At 41.9% G+C, this 12496-nt stretch overlaps 1 protein-coding gene across 2 annotated transcripts in view; it reads left to right on the plus strand.

Moving 5' to 3' along the window:
* Positions 1 to 5286: 5286 nt before the first annotated feature.
* rit1 (Ras-like without CAAX 1) overlaps positions 5287 to 12496 on the plus strand; it is a 14700-nt gene continuing 7490 nt past the window's right edge. Inside the window, exons 1-2 of one of the 2 annotated variants that reach the window (XM_053637410.1) lie at positions 5287 to 5453; positions 6893 to 7025. In XM_053637410.1, coding sequence (XP_053493385.1) covers positions 6959 to 7025 — 67 coding nt within the window. In that variant the 5' untranslated portion in view covers positions 5287 to 5453; positions 6893 to 6958. The remainder of the gene's footprint in view (positions 5454 to 6892; positions 7026 to 12496) is intronic. The other variant, XM_053637411.1, reaches the window with a different exon arrangement.

The following is a 12496-nucleotide window of genomic DNA, read 5'->3' on the forward strand; positions in this document are numbered from 1 at the left end:
CTTGTTCTCTCTCTCTCTCTCTCTCTCTCCTGTCAATCAGAACGGCGCTAGCCAATCAGAGGCGCCCGATAACTCGTGCTCGTGACTTTAAACGTCTCTGAGGAAGCATCGTCAGTTCTGATTTATACTTGTCCTTAAATGTATCTGTGTCGAGACTCAAATAATCACTGACTGTGTTTACATGCACGTCAGTATTCCGATATTAAGAATCGGAATTTGTCAATGCTCTGATTCGTCCTGAGTCACGTATATATATGCGCGTGCTCAGTCCGCAAGGAATTGTAAGGCTTAGAACAGCCACGTCTACGGGAATGTTCTGATACCCGTACGCATATAAACATCGCATTCGGAACACGGCTGCGACCCGAATATAGACTTTAAACGGAACTTGAGGTGCGTGGAAACATAGTCGGTGACAAGTTGGTGTTGTGTGTAACCACCCTGAAGTGGATTATTTTCCTATAACATCCTGCACACCCTGGAGTGTTTTATTCCTATTATACCGCCACAACTTGCCAACACGCGGTACGTTTACACGGACAGCAATAATCCGATATGAACCCGATTAAGACGATACTCTGATTAAGAAACTAGCATGTAAACAGAGATTACTGATGACCTTAATCTGATTAAAGTCACACTCGAAGTAAACACAAACGGAATTAAGACGTGTGGAGTATTTCCTGCTTTAGTCGCATTATCGACGTGCGTTACAGACATGTACACACCTTAATCACACTATTAACCTCGTGTGAGAGTTTTCTCCGCATTGTGAGAGAGGACACGTACACACACGGCAGCGCTCGACCGTTTGACGGCAAACAAGAGAGCACGGCTGCGTCCCAAACCGCGTACTTACCTGCTCCAGTATATAGTAGGAGAAATACATGTGTCTCTATATACTATATAGTAGGCAAGTACGCGGTTTGGGACGCAGCCCACGGCTTCAAGCAGTCGTCTATTTGCACGTACAGCACGACTAATAATTAACCGCACTTGAAGCGTTCATGACATTAAACATGAAACACCCGAAACTGTATACGGTCCCATAACGAAGACCGACTGTACGTCGATACGTGAAATTCTGGATTGAACGTCGGACGGCGTGACGTGGGGACGTAATGACGTGTGACGTTAATCCATCCATGTTCTATAACATGTAAAACCTGAACATGAAAGGAGTATTCTAAAAGCGACTCATGTACACACCTTAATCACAATATTATACGTCTTACTCAGAAGAAGGTCAATGATTAGATCACCGCTGTCCGTGTAAACGTAGTCACTAACAATTGTTTTAATTTAATTTATCTGTCATAGTTTTTTTTTTTTATCCATTTTTAGTTATGTCTAGCGACTACAAAATGTTTGTTCCTGCACCAGACTCTCTTGAAGTTAATACTACAAAAAACAAACAAACAAACAAACAAACAAAAATGCCACAAAGCATAAAGTCCTGAAGACTTCCTTGTGGTGGAAAACCTCTGACACTGGAGACTCCTTCCAAAAAGGAACATCAACCATTACTCATATGCTTTTCATTGTTGAATGAACAGCTTATTCTGACCTGTTTATTATTAACCAACGCGAACAGTATGAACTCGTCTTTATCACGTCCGTTTTAACTTCTATTTCCGCCTTTTTTTCTTTACTGTGGTTAAAGTGTGACCCTTTCTTCTTCTTCTTCTTCTTCTTCTTCTTCTTCTTCTTCTTTCTTGAGAAGTATAAATCAGCCCTTAGCCATTGCCCTTTCAGGTCATATGACAGACCCAGCTAGTGAGTGACTCAACTAGCTAACCAGGAAAAGAAATCTTAAAATATTATGTGATTATATTATTTCCACATCACCCACTCCTGTCTGGGCGACCGAAAACCTTTACCACGGGCTTAAAACATAACCTTTTACATAACCGCCTCTAAACGTGTCCACTGACCGTATCTGTTCTTTCACTCGTCATCGTCTCTTACGAATGTCTCAGACACGCTGAATTTAACAGTGATGATGGTGATGAAACAGTGTGTGTGTGTGTGTGTGTGTGTGTGTGTGTGCAGTCAAGACAAGCAAAATAGAGAAGCAGGACGCGGCCCGTATCTGCTCATATCTGTAATTAAATGCACGCTCGTGTTAATTACATCCATTTCAGCCGGCTGGTTCGGACGTCTGCGGCTGAGATTTCATTTCTCGCTCTGTTGCTCCCTCGATCGACACACGGCCCGAAACTGCACGGAGGCTGACAGCTGACCTTTTGGACAGAGACCGAGAGAAATCACGACTCGCTAACGAGCTCGTAAGCAAAATCATCGGCCTGTAATAGACCCCTGATCGTACAGGTCAGCTCCAGAATTATTGGCACCCTTCACGCCTATATATATATATATATATATATATATATATATATATTTTAACACAAAATATTTTCTTGTGTAGTAAAAAAAAAAAAACAGGCAAAATTATTGGCACCTCAGCGGTTGTATAATTTGTCAGGAACGGTGCATTCATGCAAGCGACAGCGTGTGACTTTAGCTGTTTACACGTTATTACTTTAATGATGACGACTATCAGTATAACGCATTCTGTTCCTTTCGTTTGTCGCCCGTACGTGACTTCTTTAATGGTAAACCGAGGAACTTTCTCTCCTTACTCATGTGTACAGCCTCATCACTCCAGAAGAAGAATAAGAATAAGAATAAGAATCCTTTCTGTTTAAGGCTTTGAAGGGTTTCAGTCATCCAGATCATTTCAAATGCCTCGCAGTAGTGAGTCCAGGCCTTTTAAGAGCTTCCACGGTACCTCCGTACATCAGAAACCGAGGAGGAAATGTTTTCGAGATTATAACGCGAGTTCCTACTAGTGCCACGAGTCCGGCTACAGTTAACATTTTCTTGTATACGATATCCTTGATTCTGCGCGGTGCATGCGGGAGAGAAACAACAGGGAAAAGTAAAATCTTCACCGTCGTAAATAGTAATATAATATATGCTGTAATATTGCGTGCTCCTCCATCACATCTCTGCTTTAGTGTAGGTCGGTGTACAGTCGCCTAAATTATACCAAGGTTTTGATAACAAAAAAACAAACAAACAAAAAAAAAACGAATAAAAAAAATAAAAATACAAACCCTTTTCTCTTTTCCATTCAGTGCACAAAGCAACCCGAATGAAAAAATAAATAAATAAATACATACGTACATACATAACGCAAATTAGACATTATACAATTTATATATTTTTGCCTTGTGCATTCTTGATTCTTTGGCATACAAAGCTTGTTTATATGTGTATAAATAAATACGAGCGGTTGTAAAGTATTGTTTGTCTTAATGCACTATCCGGCAGTAGCACTTTCTGCCTTTATTTATTTTTATTAATTTTTTTTTTTGGTTGTTTTATATTTGGGAGCCCTCGACCCGTTTCGTTCCTGTCCAGACTCCTCCGACTTCGCAGGTCTTTTCTGTCGTGTGTTGTACAATACATTGAGATGCGAAGCGAAATTTCATCCCGATTCAAAGATGCAAAGTTTTATGTGGAGATTTAAAAAAAAAACAAAAAAAAAAAAACCGCTTCTGATGACACCTGATGTGCATAACGCTGTAATAAATCTATGCTAAACCTGTTACACTAACGCTGATGTGTACTGTATGGTGAACTGGTTAACACAATGAACATGCAAATAAAAATCGAAACTGATCCACTACGCCTGGGCCTTTTCCCGTTTTCTTTCAGTGTGCGAGACGTGGAGTCATTCAGACATTTCGATTGATTTAGCACCTGCTCTCGTCCAAAGGGATGAATTTATTCATGTACAGAAGTTCGATTTTGTTGTCAAATGTCTGAGGGACGAGTTAATTCCCGTTTTTTACTTACATGATAGCTGAAATAAACCGCTATTCCCTCACCAGTACCTATTTTTTTCTATCTTTCTCTGCATGCTTGATTGGATCTCTCTCTCAATCTCTCTCTCTCTCTCTTTCTGTCTCTCTCTTTCTCAAAAAACAAAATAAAGCTGGAAAGCCATTCGTCTTGAAGACTTTCCTGTACTGGGAAACTTTGTTACGAAGCATTTACAGCCTTCCATAAACGTTAAATAAACGTCTCCTAAAAAGGTCACCACATCAACGATTATACATTTGACTTTGTTAAACATCAACACTTTGAAAAGGTTATTAGTTTTAGAATATGTAGAGCCTCTGATGTACAAGTCCCTGTGTATGAGCCAGTCCATGCTTGATTCTGCCGCAGCGTGAATCGGTGAAATCGCAGTCGCATGAAATAGTTTTGCGCGGTCTTTCACGGCGATGTTTGTCGGTAAACGAGACCTTTTAGCTGTACTCGTGTTCGACGCACGTGAATCGAAGAGGGCTTTGACCGAATGCCGAGACCGGATGTCTCGGCCCAAATCTGCGGGAAATCCGCGTTCATTTTGAAAAACCGCAAGCTCCTCCGAATATTGCGGCGTTCCCTGGATTCTGCGTTCGTTTCTGCGATCGCAAAATCCTGGAGGGACCGATGAGCTGTTACTATAGAAACAATAACGTGTTAGCATCCAATAGCGTACGAGCGCGTTAATGTTACCCTATTATTCACGTTACAGCCGGGGTCCCGACATTTCATCCTACCCGTCAGATCGTCCTACCACGTCGATGCTTTTCACTTTTGTCACGCTGAACAACCCGCCCATCCTTTTTTACTACTTGCACGTGGACTTGGAATCTAATGGGGGTATTTTGCACTGTGAAATCATCCTACCTGTTTATTCTATACTGGTAGGACAATCTGATGGGGGTATTTTGCACTGTAAAATCATCCTACCATTGCCTGATAAGAATCTTCCAACAAAGTTACGCCGAGTTATTTCACGTAGTCACAGACGCGAAGCAGAAACCCGCAGGAAGATTTTTCGCCGTGGTAGGATAGATCGATGGATATAGCTATGATTTTGCGCAATGGTAGGAAAATCTGACAAGGTAGGACCGATCGACAGAACACCGGGACTACTTTCCGAGCCGTGCCGTTACACAAAAATAACACGCCATCAGATTGGAGCGTTCGACTGCGCTCTGGTATGAAATTGTTTACCACGGAAAAGTGATAATAATAGCTTAGGAGCAACGCTTTAAATAATTCAGATTACTGACTTGACGGGTTTCCCGTGATCAGATTACTCACCTGTATGTAAACGCGTTGATCGAATTATTACCGAAAGCCTAAGCCACTAATATCCTTCGGGCGTTAGGACCCAGCGGCAGGACTGACCGCGTCAATGGTTCGTGTCTATGTCTATGTGTATGTGTACAGATCTGTGTGTGCGTGTGCGTGTGTGTGTGTATATATGTGTATGAGTGTGTTGTGTGTTTACATTCGGGCAGTATTTTGCCATTTATCAACTTTGATCAAACATGATCACATCCACTGATACAAAATTAGCAATGACGACAGAAATACTGTGACAAAAGGTGAGCGATCATTTTATTTGTTTATTTGTTTGTTTGTTTATTTATTAAATATTATTTTTAATATTCGTACTCGTGGAACTGAGACACTGATGTGTGCAAAAGAGGTGTTTTTTTTCTCTCTCCCAGATTTATTTTTGTTCATGTGACATGATTTGTGTGTGTGTGTGTGTGTAAGAGTGTGTGTGTGTGTGTGTGTGTGTGTGTGTGTATGTATATAATAAAAAAAAAAACAGGCGCTGAGGCGAGTTTATTTGTTTGAGTCTGAACAGTTGGTTGTTGTTTAAACTATTCAGCAGCACTAAAGTTAGTCCTAAAGTCCAAAAACTTTGTAAACTAATTCATTTACTGTATCTGAAAACATTTCAGGCATTTTTTGTCGTTGGAAAAATAAACCACACAACAACTTTTAATTTGTTGCTAAAGCATGCAGTTATTAGATTTTCCCTAGCGGTCAGCTCTGTGGTCAGTGTATGCAGCTTTGTCCGTCGTTTTATTATTAAACTTAACACACTCATGTACAGTATCCTACCTTTTTACTGAAGAAAAGAAAAATATATACATATCGATTCAAAATCATATATCTAAACCCGAAGTCAGCTCGGTCTATACACGGCTAAATGAACCCTGTTATGAATAATAAATAACAGGGTTATACTAAAATCACCGCGGCCTACGAATCCCCGAGCTTTCCTGACGCCTGAGACCGAACACGGAAGCGTTCCAGCGGCGTGGGAGTGAGCGGGCTCTCGCTGCATTCCCGTTCCCAGCTTCTTTTGTGCTTCAGCGGCATTTTTCAAGACTGTTTTTTTTTTTTTTTTTTTTTTTTTGCTTGTTTTGTTTGTTTTTGTTTTAAAGTTGTCAAAAAGAACATGTTAAAACAGTGGTTAATAAATGTAACGCTTGAATAAAAAAGAGCGACTTATAAACCTTAAAGAAGGAGTTTAGGATGGGTTGTGCTTGAAATGTTGGAGAAATTGATATAACTTGTAATAATACACACACACACACACACAAGTGGAAATTACTGAAGCATATCTCTCTCCAGTCTAATGTTCAAACTTGTTTAATATTCAACAAAGTTCACAAAGGTCTTCTCAAAGGCTATGTTTATCGTGTTTTCACTGAATTCCTTTCAAACTTGTGGGGATTATTATTATTATTATTATTATCTTTTTAAATGTAAATTCTTATTACTGACATAATAATATCAGGATCTCTTACAGCAAAATGGTCACGGTGGTTAATGTTGTGTGCATCGCATTGTCACATGAATAGTTTAACCAAGTGACTCACTTCCTCCTCTGAGCCAAATTTGGTCTCTGGGGTCGACGACACATGCTTCACACACGCTAAAGACACTATACAAGGACATATATTGTCGACTTGCATGCAATTTCTACTTCTCTGATCACGATCACGTTTCATTTTGTATTCTACAGCCATATCTTGCACACGCATACGGTACTGTGTACGCTATATGGCCGAAGGTGAGGACTCCTGACCGTATGTCCCTGTCGAACATCGCATTGTTGAGCTCGCGTTGTGCACAGGTGCATCGTCATGCTGGAACAGGTTTGGGTCTCAGTAATTTCCCCAGTGAAGGGGAATTGTAACGCTACAGCACACAAAGACATTGTATACAGTTGTGTAGAACCGCGTACTTGTCTGATGGTCAGGTGTCCACAAACTTTTGGCCGTCTAGTGTAGCATGGTGCTGCCTTTCATGTTAATAGACTACTGTTGTTTAAAACCTGTCCAGTTTGCCAACTTGCTAATAACAATAAAGCAGACATAATAAAATCTCCTAGCGATAGGGCTGGACGATACATCGAACGTTAGCGATATTATCGCGATAACTGTGCAGACGACGTAAAATTTAGAGAATACTGCGAATATCGAATGACGTTGAACATTTTTCTACAGACTATGTCAGTAGGCCGGTTCGGTTCATTTGAGTATGGTTTAATATCAATCCTTGAAGAAAAAGAGAAAAAAAAGAAGCTGGCGGACTGTAGTGCGCTTTGTGCCTGATTTGTACCTTTTTCGTTCTGTTGGTACATAATGGTACAATAATATACGGGAAATGATGTCTACTTAAAAAAAAAAGGCATATTGGACTTTTGTACCATTTTCTTCATAGTTTTATATTTGTACACTTAAGTAAATATGAAAAGGAAATCACCTTTATTAATTATTGTAGAGCAAATGCAAAAATATCGAGATATATATGGAATATCGTAAAAATTTGGAAAAATATCCAGTTATCAAATTTTGTGTTATATCGCCCAGCCCTAGCTAGCAACGGTTTTATTTTGTGTCATTGTTTTACTACTATTTTGTGAAACGAAAACACTCACTCCTGGCAAAACAAAAATGAACATGAGGCTAGTCTAGTTGATTAGCTAGCATGAACATGCGAAGGAATCTGACGTTAGCGAACTGGCTAGCTCTGCCATCGTTGGGTTTTTCAGTTGTTGCTTGTTTTGGAGTTTGCTGCTGTTTTGTTTTTGATGATTGTTGATGTCACTACTTATAAGGGGGATATAATATGCTTTTTTAATAACATGGACATCTAATGTACAACACGAAAGGGGTCAATGAATTTCAGCATTTTTACCTGAGGGGGTTTGAATTTTCATAGCGGTGGATGTCGCAAAAAGTGGAAAAAAGTAAAAACAGCGCATTATCGTACTGTTGTATTATTATTTATTATCGGTATTCTCATTAGGCTGCGTCTCATTCATGATTGATGTCCAGAGTGTACTCATACACTCACTCACTCACTCACTCATACACTCACTCACTCATACACACACTCACTCACTCACTCATACACTCACTCACACACTCACTCACTCATACACTCACTCACTCATACACTCACACACTCACTCATACACTCACTCACACACACACTCACTCACTCACTCACTCATACACTCACTCACTCACTCATACACTCACTCACTCACTCACTCACTCATACACTCACTCATACACTCACTCACTCACTCACTCATACACTCACTCACTCATACACACACTCACTCACTCACTCATACACTCACTCACACACTCACTCACTCATACACTCACTCACTCATACACTCACACACTCACTCATACACTCACTCACACACACACTCACTCACTCACTCACTCATACACTCACTCACTCACTCATACACTCACTCACTCACTCACTCACTCATACACTCACTCATACACTCACTCATACACTCACTCACTCATACACTCACTCACTCATACACTCACTCACTCACTCACTCATACACTCACTCACTCATACACTCACTCACTCACTCATACACTCACTCACACACTCACTCACTCATACACACACTCACTCACTCATACACTCACTCACTCACTCACTCATACACTCATACACTCACTCACTCACTCACTCATACACTCACTCACTCATACACTCACTCACTCACTCATACACTCACTCACTCACTCACTCATACACTCACTCACACACTCACTCACACACTCACTCACTCACTCATACACTCACTCATACACTCACTCACACACTCACTCACTCACTCACTCACTCATACACTCACTCACTCACTCACACACTCACTCACACACTCACTCACTCACTCATACACTCACTCACACACTCACTCACTCACTCACTCACTCATACACTCACTCACTCACTCATACACTCACTTACACACTAACTCACTTACACACTCACTCACACTCACTCACTCATACACTCACTCACTCATACACTCACTCACTCATACACTCACTCATATACTCACTCACTCATACAGTCACACACTCACTCACTCATACACACACTCACTCATACACACACTCACTCATACATGCACTCACTCACTCATACACTCACTCACTCATACACACACTCACTCATACATGCACTCACTCACTCACTCATACACTCACTTACACACTCATACACTCACTCACTCACTCACTCACTCATACACTCACTCACACACTCACTCACTCACTCATACACTCACTCACTCACTCACTCACTCACTCATACACTCACTCACACACTCACTCACTCACTCACTCACTCACTCACTCATACACTCACTCACACACTCACTCACTCATACACTCACTCACTCACTCACTCACTCACTCATACACTCACTCACACACTCACTCACTCATACACTCACTCACTCACTCATACACTCACTCACACACTCACTCACTCACTCACTCACTCATACACTCACTCACACACTCACTCACTCATACACTCACTCACTCATACACTCACACACTCACTCATACACTCACTCACTCACTCACTCACTCACTCACTCACTCATACACTCACTCATACACTCACTCATACACTCACTCACTCATACACTCACTCACTCATACACTCACTCACTCACTCACTCATACACTCACTCATACACTCACTCACTCACCCACTCATACACACACTCACTCACTCACTCATACACTCACTCACTCACTCACTCACTCATACACTCACTCACTCATACACACACTCACTCACTCACTCACTCACTCACTCATACACTCACTCACTCACTCACTCACTCATACACACACTCACTCACTCACTCACTCACTCATACACTCACTCACTCATACACTCACTCACTCACTCACACACTCACTCACACACTCACTCACACACTCACTCACTCATACACACACTCACTCACTCATACACTCACTCACTCACTCACTCACTCATACACTCATACACTCACTCACTCACTCACTCATACACTCACTCACTCATACACTCACTCACTCACTCACTCATACACTCACTCACACACTCACTCACTCATACACACACTCACTCACTCATACACTCACTCACTCACTCACTCACTCATACACTCATACACTCACTCACTCACTCACTCATACACTCACTCACTCATACACTCACTCACTCACTCATACACTCACTCATACACTCATACACTCATACACTCACTCACTCACTCACTCGTACACTCACTCACACACTCACTCACTCATACACTCACTCACTCATACACTCACACACTCACTCATACACTCACTCACACACTCACTCACTCATACACTCACTCACTCATACACTCACACACTCACTCATACACTCACTCACACACACACTCACTCACTCACTCACTCATACACTCACTCACTCACTCACTCATACACTCACTCACTCATACACTCACTCACTCACTCACTCATACACTCACTCACACACTCACTCACTCATACACACACTCACTCACTCATACACTCACTCACTCACTCATACACTCATACACTCACTCACTCACTCACTCATACACTCACTCACTCATACACTCACTCACTCACTCATACACTCACTCACTCACTCACTCATACACTCACTCACACACTCACTCACACACTCACTCACTCACTCATACACTCACTCATACACTCACTCACACACTCACTCACTCACTCACTCATACACTCACTCACTCACTCACACACTCACTCACACACTCACTCACTCACTCATACACTCACTCATACACTCACTCACACACTCACTCACTCACTCACTCACTCATACACTCACTCACTCACTCATACACTCACTTACACACTAACTCACTTACACACTCACTCACACTCACTCACTCATACACTCACTCACTCATACACTCACTCACTCATACACTCACTCATATACTCACTCACTCATACAGTCACACACTCACTCACTCATACACACACTCACTCATACACACACTCACTCATACATGCACTCACTCACTCATACACTCACTCACTCATACACACACTCACTCATACATGCACTCACTCACTCACTCATACACTCACTTACACACTCATACACTCACTCACTCACTCACTCACTCATACACTCACTCACACACTCACTCACTCACTCATACACTCACTCACTCACTCACTCACTCACTCATACACTCACTCACACACTCACTCACTCACTCACTCATACACTCACTCACTCACTCATACACTCACTCACACACTCACTCACTCACTCACTCACTCATACACTCACTCACACACTCACTCACTCATACACTCACTCACTCATACACTCACACACTCACTCATACACTCACTCACTCACTCACTCACTCATACACTCATACACTCACTCATACACTCACTCACTCATACACTCACTCACTCATACACTCACTCACTCACTCACTCACTCATACACTCACTCATACACTCACTCACTCATACACTCACTCACTCACTCACTCACTCATACACTCACTCATACACTCACTCACTCACCCACTCATACACACACTCACTCACTCACTCATACACTCACTCACTCACTCATACACTCACTCACTCATACACACACTCACTCACTCACTCACTCACTCACTCATACACTCACTCACTCACTCACTCACTCATACACACACTCACTCACTCACTCACTCACTCATACACTCACTCACTCATACACTCACTCACTCACTCACACACTCACTCACACACTCACTCACACACTCACTCACTCATACACACACTCACTCACTCATACACTCACTCACTCACTCACTCACTCATACACTCATACACTCACTCACTCACTCACTCATACACTCACTCACTCATACACTCACTCACTCACTCACTCATACACTCACTCACACACTCACTCACTCATACACACACTCACTCACTCATACACTCACTCACTCACTCACTCACTCATACACTCATACACTCACTCACTCACTCACTCATACACTCACTCACACACTCACTCACACTCACTCACTCATACACTCACTCATACACTCACTCACACACTCACTCACTCACTCACTCACTCATACACTCACTCACTCACTCACACACTCACTCACACACTCACTCACTCACTCATACACTCACTCATACACTCACTCACACACTCACTCACTCACTCACTCACTCATACACTCACTCACTCACTCATACACTCACTTACA

This window comes from Ictalurus furcatus, chromosome 12 (assembly GCF_023375685.1).
Source record: "Ictalurus furcatus strain D&B chromosome 12, Billie_1.0, whole genome shotgun sequence".
Lineage (NCBI taxonomy): Eukaryota > Metazoa > Chordata > Actinopteri > Siluriformes > Ictaluridae > Ictalurus > Ictalurus furcatus.